General features: G+C 48.0%; 1 protein-coding gene across 2 annotated transcripts; it reads left to right on the top strand.

Annotated features, from left to right (window-relative positions):
- The first annotated feature begins 635 nt into the window (after positions 1-635).
- Positions 636-14,456, top strand: LOC137311253 (zinc finger protein 235-like). 2 transcript variants are annotated; one of them, XR_010960278.1, is made up of 3 exons: positions 636-757; positions 2,659-2,785; positions 5,639-5,810. XR_010960278.1 is itself a non-coding variant. In XM_067978574.1 (3 exons), the coding sequence occupies exon 3, from the start codon at positions 12,185-12,187 to the stop codon at positions 13,136-13,138; it is 954 nt and encodes a 317-aa protein (XP_067834675.1). In that variant the 5' UTR covers positions 636-757; positions 2,659-2,785; positions 11,822-12,184; the 3' UTR covers positions 13,139-14,456. The 2 variants fall into 2 exon arrangements, 1 of the variants encoding a protein (XP_067834675.1); XM_067978574.1 differs by lacking the exon at positions 5,639-5,810 and adding an exon at positions 11,822-14,456.

Consider the following 14,456-nt stretch of genomic DNA (forward strand, 5'->3'; position numbering starts at 1 on the left):
CAACAAAAATCATCAATCTCAGTTTTGAAATTCTCAATTGACCACCGGCCTCCCCTTTTCCGGGGGAGAGAGAGTTCCAGATTCCCACTCCCCTTTGTGTGAGGAAATGCTTCCTGACATCACCCATGAACGGCCGGGCTCTAATTTTAAGATTATTCCCCCTTGTTTCTGGACCCCCCCCACCAGAGGAAATAGTTTCTCTCTATCGACCCCATCAAATCCTTTAATCATCTTAAACCCCCTCGATTCGATCACCCCTTAATCTTCGACACTCGAGGGAATACAAGCCTCGTCTCTGCAACCTGTCCTCGTAATTTAACCCCTTTTAGCCCCGGTATTATTCTGGTGAATCTGCACTGCACCCCTCCAGAGACCGATATATCCTTCCTGAGGGGACGGTGCCCAGAACTGGACGCAGTGTCTCAGATGGGGTCTGACCAGAGCTCTGTCCAGCTGTAATATAACTTCCACCTCTTTGTATTCCAGCCCTCGAGATAAAGGCCAACGTTCCATTATCTCTTTTTAATGATCTTTTTGTACTTTCCACCATTGGGAGGGTGGTGTGGGGAGGGAGCTGTGGGGGACAGTTCCGGGCTGGAGCCAGGGGTTGTAACCTCTCTGTTTCCCCTCCCCCAGGTGACGGACTCCTCCGGACACATCCTGTACTCTCAGGAGGAGGCGACGAAGGGCAAATTCGCCTTCACCACTGACGACTACGACATGTTCGAGATCTGCTTCGAGAGCCGCCTGCCCCCGGGTGAGTGAGTCCGAGGGGGGGGTCCTGGGGTACGGGGAGGGCTCGGGCAGAAATAATAATAAAAGGGAAAATAGCTCACTGATAAGAAAAAGGGATGAGAACAAAGTCCAGGTCACAAATGAGTGTCACAGGTAATATAAATACTTCAGGTTCATCAAAAAATACAGGAAATAATAAAATAACTGATTAAAAAATAATACAGCAGTGATGAAAAACAAGTGTGAATATATTTAAGAAGTGAGAAAAACAGCATCAGAACCTACGAATTAAGAGCAGGAGTAGGCCATTCGGCCCCTCTGCCATTTGATAAGATCATGGCTGATCTGATTGTGACCTCAACCCTACTTTCCTGTCTACCTACTATAACCTTTGACTCCCCTGTTAATCAGGAATCTATCTAACTTAGCCTTAAAAATATTCACTGACCCGGCCTCCACCGCTCTCTGGGGAAGGGAGTTCCACAGACTCACCACCCTCTGAGAGAAAAAGTTTCTCCTCATCTCCGTCTTCAATGGGAGACCATTTATTTTTAAACTGTGGTCCCTGAGTTCTAGTCTCTCCCACAAGGGGAAACATCCTCTCAGCATCTGCCCCCTTCGAGTCTCCTCAGGATCTTATATGTTTCAATAAGATCACCTCTCATTCTTCTAAACTCCAGTGTGTGCAGGCCCAACTTGTCCAACCTTTCCTCATAAGATAACCCCCTCATCCCAGGAATCAGTCGAGTGAACCTTCTCTGAACCGCCTCCAAAGCAATTATGTCCTTAAATAAGGAGACCAAACTGCACACAGTATATCTAGATATGGTCTAGTAGGTCTGTTGCCCAAATAAGAGTTCTATACACAAGTGCAGATAGCATAAGGAATAAAACAAGTGAATCAGACAGTTAAAACAAGTATAAAAGGACTGTTAGCAACATTGCTGCCAGACTGGGCCTGCGGCAGGTGATGAGCAAACCAACACGAGGGAAAAACCTACTTGACTTTGCCCCTCACCAATCTACCTGTCACAGATGCATCTGTCCATGACAGTATTGGTAGGAGTGACACCCACAGTCCTCGTGGAGACGAAGTCCCGTCTTCGCACTGAGGGACACCATCCAACGTTGTTGTGTGGCACTATCACCATGCTAAATGGATAGATTCAGAACAGATCTAGCAGCTCCAAAACTGGGCATCCATGAGGTGCTGTGGGCCATCAGCAGCAGCAGATTTGTATTCCAGCACAATCTGTAACCTCATGGCCCGGCATATTCCTCACTCGATCATTACCAACAAGCCAGGGGATCAACCCTGGTTCAATGAGGAGTGTAGAAGAGGCAGGCCAGGAGCAGCACCAGACGTATCTAAAAATGATGGTGCCAACCTGGTGAAGCTACAACACAGGACTACATGCATGGTAAACAGGAGAAGCAACATGCTATAGACAGAGCTAAGCGATTCCACAACCAACGGATCAGATCAAAGTTCTGCAGTCCTGCCACATCCAGTTGTGAATGGTGGTGGACAATTAAACAACTAACGGAAGGAGGAGGCTCTGTAAACATCCCCATCCTCAATGATGGCGGAGTCCAGCACGTGAGTACAAAAACAAGGCTGAAGCGTTTGCAACCATCTTCAGCCAGAAGTGCCAAGTGGATGATCCATCTCGGCCTCCTCCCGATATCCCCACCATCACAGAAGCCAGTCTTCAGCCAATTTGATTCACTCCACGTGATATCAAGAAAACAAGATTGGGAGTGTTAAGAACCTAGTCCCTCTCTACAACTCCTCCCCTCGCCTCCAGTGCTTCAATATCCTTTCTGTAGTGTGGGTCTCTCAAGTCAACAATGCATTTACTACATCTTTGTCCGATCTTGCAGACCGTCTCTCTCTCTCTCTCTCTCTCTCTCCCTGCCCAGATCGCCAAGGCGGAGAAGCTGAAGCCACTTGAGGTGGAGCTGCGACGATTGGAGGATCTGTCAGAGTCGATCGTCAATGACTTTGCCGACATGAAGCAGCGAGAGGAAGAGATGAGGGACACCAATGGTAGGAGCACCCAGCACAGGCTTCAGTCTGCAACACCCACCCCCTTCTCCACTTACTGCTCTCGGTCTCGGGGACCCTGTCTCGTTCCTCGGTCAGCGTCACTCACTCCTCCGAGTCAGAAGTTTGTGGGTTTTAGCTCCCTCCACCTCCCGGGACATCAGCCCCTCTCCCCTTCTCTCCCCCATAGCACGAGCCTCAGCTTCATACGGTTATCCAGTCGTCCTGTGAAAGATGCAGTGGGCTCTGCTTCAGGCACTTTGTGGCAAAGCATCCCTTGCCCCAACTGCCCTCCACTCGCCTCGGAGTAAAGAGGGGTGGTCTAGGGCTTGGGTACCAGGGGCCAGGGGTGTTAAAAGGACTGCAGGACTGATCCCCAGTGTCAAAGGGACTTCGTTTTTTTTTAAAAACGTACATTTATTTCGCCCCTTCCACGACCTCGGGACTTCCCTGAGCACTTTATAGCCAGTAATGTACTATTTTGAAGTGTAGTCACTGTTGCAATTTAGGAAACGGGCAGCCAATTTGCGCACAGCAAGATCCCACAAACAGCGTTGTGATAATGACCAGATAATCTGTGTTTTAGTGGCGTTGGTTGAGGGGATAAATATTGGCCAGAACACCCAGGGGGAGAATTCTGCTCTTCTCCCATTAGTGGCCGTGGGATCTTTTACGTCCACCTGAGAGGGGCAGGCAGGGACTCAGTTTAACATCTCATCTGAAAGACGGCACCTCAGACAGTGCGGCACTCCCTCAGTACTGCACTGGGAGTGTCGGCCTGGATTAGGTGCTCGAGTCTCTGGAGTGGGGCTCGAACCCACCATCTTCTGACAAGGGGGCCTTGTCGAGGCAGATAAGATTCTGCATATTTTCATTCCAAGTTTGACTGCAGGAATAAGGGAACGTGTGTCCAAACTGGGTCTAGTGTGGGCAGGATGGAACACCCGGAGGGGAGGCTCTCAGTGGGGCAGCGGAGGGAAAACACAGAGTCCTTTCATGGGCCGTTAGATGGGGTGCTCCATGGGCTGGAGGCCTCCACTCATCTCAACCAGGGAGTTGGAGTCAGAGGGCTGGGACCTTTCTACACCAGAGGGCAGAGTTGTGGAATAAGTTTTTGGGGAAGGACGGTGTAAACGGGGTCCAGAGACAGAAGGGATCATTTGAAGCCCCTGGGATTAAAGGGACAGTGGCTGCATGGTTACAAAATTGGCTAAGGGACAGAGAGTAGTGGTGAACGGTTGTTTTTCAGACTGGAGGGAAATATACAGTGGTGTTCCCCAGGGGTCAGTATTAGGACCACTGCTCTTTTGGATATATATTAATGACTTGCACTTGGGTATTCAGGGTATTTCAAACTTTGCAGATGACACAAAACTCGGAAATGTAGTAAACAATGTGGAGGATAGTAACAGACTTCAGGAGGACACAGACTGGTGGAATGGGCAGACACATGGCAGATGAAATTTAACACAGAAGTGGGAAGTGATACATTTTGGTAGGAAGAATGAGGAGAGGCAATATAAACTAAATGGTACAATTTTAAAGGGAATGCAGGAACAGAGAGACCTGGGGAGTGCACAGACATAAATCCTTGAAGGTGACAAATTGAGAAGGCTGTTAAAAAAAGCATACAGGATCCTGGGCTTTATTAATAGAGGCATAGAGTACGAAAGCAAGGAAGTTATACTAAACCTTTATAAAACACTGGTTAGGCCTCAGCTGGAGTATTGTGTCCAATTCTGGGCACCACACTTTAGGAAGGATGTCAAAGCCTTGGAGAGGGTGCAGAGGAGATTTACTAGAATGGTACCAGGGATGAGGGATTTCAGTTATGTAGAGAAACTGGGGTTGTTCTCTTTAGAGCAGAGAAGGTTACGGGGAGATTTAATAGAGGTGTTCAAAATTATGAAGGGTTTTTATAGATTAAATAAAGAGAAACTATTTCCAGTGGCAGAAGGGTCGGTAACCAGAGGACACAGATTTAAGGTAATTGGCAAAAGAACCAGATGGCGATGAGGGTTTTATTTTACGCAGCGAGTTATGATCTGGAATGCGCTGCCTGAAAGGGCGGTGGAAGCAGATTTAATAATAACTTTCAAAAGGGAATTGGATAAACACTGAAAGGAAACATTTGCAGGGCTATGGGGAAAGGGCAGGGGAGTGGGACTAATTGGACAGCTCTTTCAAAGAGCCAGCACAGGCACGATGGGCCGAGAGGCCTCCTGTGCTGTAAGATTCTAGGTGGTGGGATTGACCTGTTAGAAAGGGACAGGGTGTCAGTTGTGGACAGAGTGACGCTCCCATGAAAGGCCTGCCATGTCCCTGCTCTCACCTGAGCTGTTTAGCGAGAGTGGATCCAGGATGGGGATTCGGGGGAGGGAGTGACCCCAGGCATCGACCAAAGGTCAGACTCGGAGCAGCAGTGACCCAGGAGCAGGGAAACGGTGCCCGGGGCAGCAAGGTGAAGGGAAGAGGGAGGGCTGCCTTCAGTGAAGTGACCTTAGTGCAGATTGAATCCACTCCTCCAACCTGTTTGATGGGCCCCTCTCTCTCTCTCTCTCTCCCTCCGTGCAGAGTCCACCAGTGCTCGTGTCCTGTATTTCAGCATCTTCTCCATGTGCTGCCTCATCGGCCTGGCCACCTGGCAGGTCTTCTACTTGCGACGCTTCTTCAAAGCCAAGAAGCTTATTGAGTAACGACGATGTGTGTGTGTGTGTGTGTGTAAAACGTTGGCCCGTGTGTGTCTGTCTGTGCCTGGAGAGTGTTCAGTGGGTGGGGTTAATTTACAATAATGTCTCTTTATATTAAATGGGGTGCTTTGAATGTTTAAACTGTAGGTTGTGTTTTAATTTGTAGCATTGCAGTCAGTAATTGGCCCCCGGTCGGTGTTTCAGACCAGTCTGAGGGAGTCCTGGAAACAATCAGTATCCTCAGACATGCCCTGGATCAGGAGGTGGGACCAATAGTGTTCGCTGCCCTGAGCTTTCGATGATTGATTGATTGTTTTCGGCAGGTACTGGGATTAATTCCACCCGGCCCCGTTGCTCCCCAGGGGAGAGAGAGACAAACGTCCGAACTTCTTTGGGAAAAATCTAATGTTTGTAGAAGTTCCTCTCCAACTCATTTGCCGGTGTGATGCTGCACAGTGTCGAGTGGATTCCTGGAGGAATGCTGCAGGGAGGGAGAGTGCACTGGGGGCTGCATTTCCTTCACTGTGTTGGACTTCACCTGATGGTCATCAGGCAGAGCTGGTGACAGCCGCTCCACCCTGACCCCGCTGCACCTTGAACCTCGTAGGATCTTACAGCACAGGAGGAGGCCGTTCAGCCCATCGTGCCTGTGCTGGCTCCTTGAAACAGCTCTCCAATTAGTCCCACTCCCCCCTGCTCTTTCCCCGCGGTCCTGCAGATTTCTCCCCTTCAAATATTTATCCTGTTCCCTTTTGAAAGTTATGACAAATTTCCCCGGGGGCCGCTGGGCTGCTGCTCGCCGGTGGAATTTCCATCAGGGGCCGGGGCCCACCGTGACTAATGGCCGCTGACACAGGAAACTGGGTAATGACCATGGTGAGGTCAGGGGGCGATGGGCAGAATTCCCGCCCTCACCCTGTTGCCGGAAAGTCCAGGCATTGTGTCCACCGGTGACATCTCTCTCCCCTGTGCTATTAACCTGGTATTCTGATTTTGGACGCCTTATAACCGCCAGGGAAAGCACAGTGCCTCCTCCTCAGCGTGGGCAACGCAGGTCTAACTGGTGCCCAGGCCTGGCACCAGTGACCTGATAGAAGCTGTTCGACCTCACGGCCCAGGAAAGGTCGGGAGAGAAAGGCAAACGGATCAAATTTTCTTCCCTTTCGACAAGAAACGGCGTCTCTGAGAAATTATTTTGGAAAAACAAAACGGTTTATTGTTTCAAGGCACAATCTCTGTTCCTTGCGAGTCCAGGCCTGGTTTATTCCTGTCGAACCTTTACAGCCTCCGCTGCTCTTAAATTAAAGTGGCTGCTTTTTGAATTAACAGTTAATTCAAATTGAAATCATTTCTTAATTCCCACCACCGGCTCATTGAGCAGAAGTCAACTGTGAACTAACAGGAGGTGAGTGAGGACCCTGGGGATGAAAGAACTTTAAGGGGAATGTGAGACACAAAGAAACTCATTTTAATAATGTGTATTTTCAAAAAAAAGATACTGAATTTATACAGAGTCCAAAATGAAACACTTCTCGTTGTAATCCAGTGCAAGTTCACATTCTGTATTTCCCATCTTTTCACACCACGATCAGTCTGAAAGCTGGATCATTAATAAAAACTTTCCCTGCACTGGCCCGAGGCAAAATTCAGGAATAAGAAACGAGATTCCCGAAGGCCGGGCTTAAGCACTTTGCGGAGGGTGAGAGAGAGAGAGAGAGTCACCAGAGCCGCGCTCGTCAAATCGCTCTCCGCTTTGACGGACAAGTTCTCAGTCCCAACATCACTCACAATATCGACAAGACGCCACTCGTCCATCTGATGTGAGCCCCCGATAATCCCAGTCCCAACTGCTCCATGTCCGTGTGTTTCCCAAACTCGCCCAGCGTGAAGCTGGAACAGGACTGGCCGTTCCTCCCCGGGAGGGGGGCAGGAGCTATTTTAAGATCAGCCTCCAGCTGCCTGCATTCCAGAGTATTGGGAATAGCGAAAAATATAACTAGTTTGTTTGGTGGGCTGTGCGTGTTTGAATCTCCAAACTGAGATACTGATAACCAGGCGCAGGTTGGATCCAAAATTGGCTCAGTGGCAGGAAGAAAAGGGTAATGATCAAGGGGTGTTTTTTTGACTGGAAGGCTGTTTCCAGTGGGGTTCCGCAGAGCTCAGTACTCGGTCCCTTGCTTTTTGTGATGTTAATGATTTGGACTTAAATGTAGGGGGCTTGATCAAGAAGTTTGCAGATGATACAAAATTGGCCGCATGGTTGATAGTGAGGAGGAAAGCTGTAGAGTGCAGGAAGATATCAATGGACTGGTCAGGTGGGCAGAAAAATGGTAAATGGAATTTAATCCGGAGAAGTGTGAGGTAATGCATTTGGGACCGGCAAATAAGGCAAGGGAGCACACAATAAATGGGAGGATACTGAAAGGTGTAGAAGAAGTGAGGGACCTTGGAATACATGTCCACAGATCCCTGAAGGTAGCAGGACAGGTCGATAAGGTGGTTAACAAGGCATATGGAATTATTTCCTTTATTAGCCACGGCATAGAATATAAGAGCAGGGAGGTTATGCTGGAACTGTATAAAACAATGGTTAGGCCCCAACTTGAGTACTGTGTACAGTTCTGGTCACCACATTACAGGAAGGGTGTAATTGCACGAGAGAGGGTGCAGGGGAGATTTATGAGGATGTTGCCAGGACTGGATAATTTTCGCTATGAAGAAAGATTGATAGGCTCGGATTGTTCTCTTTGAAACAGAGGAGGCTGAGGATTGATTTAATTGAGGTGTACAAATTTATGTGTGGCCGAGATAGGCTGGATAGGAAGGACCGATTTCCCTTCGCAGAGAGGTCAATTAACAAGGAGCAGGGCATAGATTTAAAGTGATTGGTGGAAGGATTATTGAGGAGCTGAGGAAAACATTTTTCACCCAGAGGCTGGTAGGTGTCTGGAACTCACTGCCTGAAAGGGTGGTAGAGGCAGAAACCCTCAACTCATTTAAAAGGTACCCGGATATGCACCTGAAGTGCCATGACCTACAAGGCTATGGACCAAGTGCTGGAAAGTGGGATTAGACTGGGTGGCTCATTTTCGGCTGGCGCGGACACAATGGACTGAATGGCCTCCTTCTGTGCTGTAAATTTTCTATGATTCTATGATTCCAATTAACACTAAGCAGGGTAGTTCAGGGATCATGAGAACACTACTGAAGAAAAGTAACTGCTGGGAACCAAGCAATGTGTCCTTGTAAACCACAGATTAGGGAACTTCCAGCTTCAGTGACAGAGATGGATCACAACAGGGTATAAAAGTGAGGGGATACTGATGTAAGGGGCAGTTGGGACTGGAAACACCGGAGATCAAGCTCAGGGAGTCCGTGGTTCCATCCAGAGGACTGATCTCGTCCACACGGGGGATTTGCATGTTTAGTCTGGTATGGGAGAGGAAAGAGAATTTGCTCATATATTTCTTAATGAGATATTAAAGTTGCTGACTCTCAGACTTGTTAATTAATAAGACAATGCATTATTTAGAACCTTCCATCCCTAAGTCTCTCTGCTCCTCCACTTTTAAACTTTCACCATTTAGTTTACATTTCATCTCATTTTTCTTCCTCTCAAAATGCAAAACGTCACATTTCTCTGCATTAAATTTCACCTGGTCCATTTACTAACCCGTGGACGTCACAGTGAAGTCACTGACTCCTCTTCACAGTTCCCCACGCTGCCAATTTTGGAGTCATCTCGAAATTTTCATCTTGTGTCCCACAAACCCAAGCTCAGATCATTCTCTATATTGAGGTTAGTAATGGTTCCAACACTGACCCTGGGGCACACCAATGTTTACATCCCCCCAGTCTGAAGAAAATCTATTAACCACTGCTTTCTGTTTTCTGCCCTTTCAACAACTTCCTGTACACAATGCCTCATTCCTTTTAATACGGTAAGTATTAATTTTATCAACAAGCCTCCTGTCCTGCATCTTACCAAAAACCCTTTCACAATCAATGTACACAACATCCACTACATTTCCTTTATCAGTCGACTTGAGTTATCTCAAATGAGCCATGTTGGCTGTTCTTAATTGATGTGTTTTTCTAACAAATGTTGAAATGTTTGCTCCACCTCATCTGGTTTGATCTGTTTCAAGACGCAACAGAAAGGTTGCGTTGTCTCCTGGAGTTAAAGATAAATTACGTTTTAAAAATTATGTTTCAGACAATGAGGGACATCTGGGCTTAGACCCGCCCATTCTGTGCCGCACTCACACACTCCGATTCGTTGGAGGACCAACTCACCCCTCGCCCACACCTCCCGTCAATTTCCGCTCCTCCTATTGGTCCGGAACTCTCCTTAGTCACCAGGACGGGATTAGTGGTGAGACTGACATCCTGAGGTGCAGTTCGAAAATAAACATGAATTGAACCCGTCAGTTGCAACATTTAATAAAACGAAATTAATAAAAGTTACCGTAAAAAATATTTTCTGGATTTCACCAAAATGGGGGAGTGTTTGTGCCGGTTTAAATGGCACAAAGAGCTGGGGTTTCAGTTTATTTTATTTTCCTTGGTCCAAACGCGCTCTCCCTGCTTCCAATGTCTTTGCTTTTCGGCCTGATATTAAGATCATTAATGGCGGCTGCATCACCCAGCATGCATCGCGGTACAGATTGTGCCCTATCTGAATCAGTGGAGCCCAGTGCGCAGGCGCAGTAGTGCCTCATTATCGGTCAGTGTGTCCTGAGCATGCGCGGCCAGTCGAGGCTGCGGGAGGAGCGCGTTCGGTGCAGGTCAGAGGATCGGAGCAAGAGGCTCAATAAACCCCGGGGCCCGGGTCCGGGCTCAGGCCCAGGCTCAGGCTTTACAAACCCCGAGTGCGGCCCCAGACCCGAATATAAAACAGTGAACATTATCCCCCCCTCACTACCCGCCGGGAAATGAAGGGGAAATGGGGATCGGTCAGGGAGCGTCTGTAAATGAAGGGGAAATGGGGATCGGTCAGGGAGCGTCTGTAAATGAAGGGGAAATGGGGATCGGTCAGGGAGCGTCTGTAAATGAAGGAGAAATGGAGATCGGTCAGGGAGCGTCTGTAAATGAAGGAGAAATGGTGATCGGTCAGGGAGCGTCTGTAAATGAAGGAGAAATGGAGATCGGTCAGGGAGCGTCTGTAAATGAAGGAGAAATGGGGATCGGTCAGGGAGCGTCTGTAAATGAAGGAGAAATGGGGATCGGTCAGGGAGCGTCTGTAAATGAAGGGGAAATGTGGATCGGTCAGGCAGCGTCTGTAAATGAAGGAGAAATGGAGATCGGTCAGGGAGCGTCTGTAAATGAAGGAGAAATGAGGATCGGTCAGGGAGCGTCTGTAAATGAAGGGGAAATGGGGATCGGTCAGGGAGCGTCTGTAAATGAAGGAGAAATGGTGATCGGTCAGGGAGCGTCTGTAAATGAAGGGGAAATGGGGATCGGTCAGGGAGCGTCTGTAAATGAAGGAGAAATGTGATTGGTCAGGGAGCGTCTGTAAATGAAGGAGAAATGGTGATCGGTCAGGGAGCGTCTGTAAAAGGAGAAGAAATGGTGATGGGTCAGTGATCGTCTGTTAATGAAGGAGAAATGGTGATCTCTATATCTTTATTCATCCAGGGAGCTCGAGCTTTGGGTGCTGTTCCTTTCCTTCTCATTGGAATCTGTCCACTCTGTACCCAAACCAACTCCTCCTTGAAGGCCTCCCACTGTTCAATTACTGTTCTGCCTGACAATTTTTGATTCCAATCCACACGGACAAGATCCCTTTTTAACTCACTGGAATTAGCCCTCCTCCAGTTCAGAATTTTCACATTTGACTGTCCCCTGTCCTTTTCCATAACTGTTCTAAACCTAATGAGATTATGATCACTGCTGCCCCACTGAAACATGCTCCACCTGCCCCACTTCATTCTCCACACCGAGCCCACTGCTGTACTCACACTCACTCTCACACTCACATTTACTCTCTCACACTCACTCTCTCACACTCACTCTCTCACACTCACATTCACTCTCACACTCACATTCACTCTCATTCTCACTCACTCTCTCACATTCACTCACACTCTCATTCACTCTCTCACTCTCGCATTCACTCTCGCACTCACTCTCTCGCACTCTCTCTCACCATTTCACTCATGGTTTAGGGCCACTGAAAGATGATGTGATGAGTTTGGATTTCAGCACAGGGAAGAGGGAGAGTGTGTGGGATGGGGATTTGCAGCTTTGAGGCACAAGAGTGGAAAGAATGTTCCGTAGAAGCTAGAATTGTCTGTTCTGAATTTCTATCCTGTACTTACAGTGATGACTTTTATAAACTCCTTTATAGGGTATTAGAAGGGGAGGATTAGCAGAGGGAAACTCAAACCAAACAGCACGTCAAGATCTGACAGAGTCACTCGATTCATCAGGACCTGAATATCATCGGCCTTTGAATGTGGAAGGAGAAATGTTTGTCTGTTCTATCTGTGGGAGAAGATTTCAAACATCAGTGTGAGTGGAAAAGCACCGAGACACACACACCCGAGTGAGAGTGTTCCAGTGCACTGACTGTGGAAAGAGCTTTAACCAGTTACACAGCCAGAAAAAACACTGCACCATTCACAGCGGGGAGAAACCGTACACGTGTTCTCTGTGTGGACGAGGCTTCAACTGATCGTCCAACCTGGAGAAACACAAGGACACCCGGACCATGGAGAAACCGTGGAAATGTGGGGACTGTGGGAAGGGATTCAATTACCCATCCAGGCTGGAAACTCATCGACGCAGTCACACTGGGGAGAGGCCGTTCTCCTGCTCCGTGTGTGGGAAGGGATTCACTATTTCATCCGACCTGCTGAAACACCAGCGAGTTCACACTGGCGAGAGGCCGTTCTCCTGCTCCGTGTGTAAGAAGAGATTCACTCAGTCATCCACCCTGCTGGCACACCAGCGAGTTCACACTGGGGAGAGGCCGTTCACCTGCTCCGTGTGTGGGAAGAGATTCACTTGGTCATCACACCTGCTGTCACACCAGCGAGTTCACTCCGATGAGAGACCTTTTAAATGCTCTGACTGTGGGAAGAGCTTTAAAGGCAGAAATGAACTGCTGAGACATCAACGCAGTGACACCGGGGAGAGGCCGTTCACCTGCTCCGTGTGCGGAAAGAGATTCACACTGTCATCCACCCTGCTGGCACACCAGCGAGTTCACACTGGGGAGAGGCCGTTCACCTGCTCCGTGTGTAAGAAGAGATTCACTCATTCATCCTCCCTGCTGAAACATCAACTTGTTCACACTGATGGGAGACCTTTTAAATGTTCTGACTGTGAGAGGAGCTTTAAAAGCAAAATTGAACTGCTGCAACACCAACGCACTCACACTGGGGAGAGACCGTTCATCTGCTCTGTGTGTAAGAAGAGATTCACTCGGTCATCCCACCTGCTGATACACCAGCGAGTTCACACTGGGGAGAGGCCGTTCTCCTGCTCCGTGTGTGGGAAGAAATTCACTCATTCTTCCACCCTGCTGACACACCAGCGAGTTCACTCCGATGAGAGACCTTTTAAATGTTCTGACTGTGAGAAGAGGTTTAAAAGCAAAAGGAATCTGCTGACACACCAACGCACTCACACTGGGGAGAGGCCGCTCACCTGCTCCTTGTGAGGGAAGGGATTCACTATTTCATCCAAACTGCTGACACACCAACTTGTTCACACTGGGGAGAGACCTTTTTAATGTTCTGACTGCACGAAGAGCTCTAAATGCAGATACAAATTGTGAAGACATCGACACACTCACGCCAGGGAGAGGCCGTTCACCTGCTCCCTGTGTAAGAAGAGATTTACTCGGTCATCACACCTGCTGAGACACCAGCGAGTTCACTCTGATAAGAGACCTCTGAAATGTTCTGACTGAGAGAAGGGCTTTAAAACAAATGATCTGAAACACCAACACACTGACACTGGGGAGAGACTGTTCACCTGCTCCGTGTGTGGGAAGGGATTCACAAATTCATCTCACCTTCTGAGACATCAACTTGTTCACACTATTGAGTGACCTTTTAATGCAGTAACATTGAGAAGAGCTTGAAAAGCAGAAATGAACTGCTGACACATCAACTCACGCACATTGTGGAGAGACTGTTCACCTGCTCCGTGTGTGGGAAGGGATTCACTCAGTCATCACACGTGCTGAGACACCAGCGAGTTCACAAGTGACTGCAGGGGTTGGATTCTGCAGTTAATCCCATCCAGGACTGAACTCTGGTGTTTAGAGTCAGGAAGAACAACGTGTAAGGATTAACCCATTAACAGATAGAATTTCGTATAATTATAATCAATAGTAGAAGTAGAACAAAATGTACTGTGAATCTATGTATCTATAAATGTAAACTGCACTGTGTATTAATATAGAATGAACCATGTAACGTGTATTCAATAAGAAAGTGCTGGTGGGCCGAGAAGGATGCATGATGGTTATTATAGTCAAGTTTGCAGTTAAAACTAAAAGGATGCTGACAACAGTAAAGTGGGAATTAACAGACCTAAGGGAGGAATGTGCTGTAATAGCATAATGTCTAAAAGACATGTAGATGAAGGGACTGAAGGTTCATTAAATCAAGGTGTCACTCAGGCTCAGGCCTCTCTATCTCGAGCCTCCACAAGCCAGTGAGCAGAAGTCTGTTTATACACACGGTTCTGTGAAGGCTGGCAATGTAAACTCTAAATAAGGTTCTGTTAAGTCTGTAACAACAAGGCACGGATGGGACCAGGAGTTATGCTTGGAATGTAACTTCTGAAGGTTGAGAGACATGAATAATGGTCAGGCTGAGAGATGTGGATGTGAGAGTGAACTGCTCATAAACTGAAAAAGGGAATAAGAAGAGACCTCAAAAGCTGAGGAAGGCGAACAAGATTCTGGCAAGGAAGAAGAGAACTTTTCAGTCAACAGAGAGAGAGAGAGAGAGAGACCGCACCGTAGT

Source organism: Heptranchias perlo, unplaced genomic scaffold (genome assembly GCF_035084215.1).
Source record: "Heptranchias perlo isolate sHepPer1 unplaced genomic scaffold, sHepPer1.hap1 HAP1_SCAFFOLD_319, whole genome shotgun sequence".
Classification (NCBI taxonomy): Eukaryota; Metazoa; Chordata; class Chondrichthyes; order Hexanchiformes; family Hexanchidae; genus Heptranchias; species Heptranchias perlo.

Coding starts and splice junctions, on each gene's coding strand:
- LOC137311253 (XM_067978574.1), top strand. CDS start 12,185: ATGGAGAAACCGTGGAAATGTGGGGACTGTGGGAAGGGATTCAATTAC.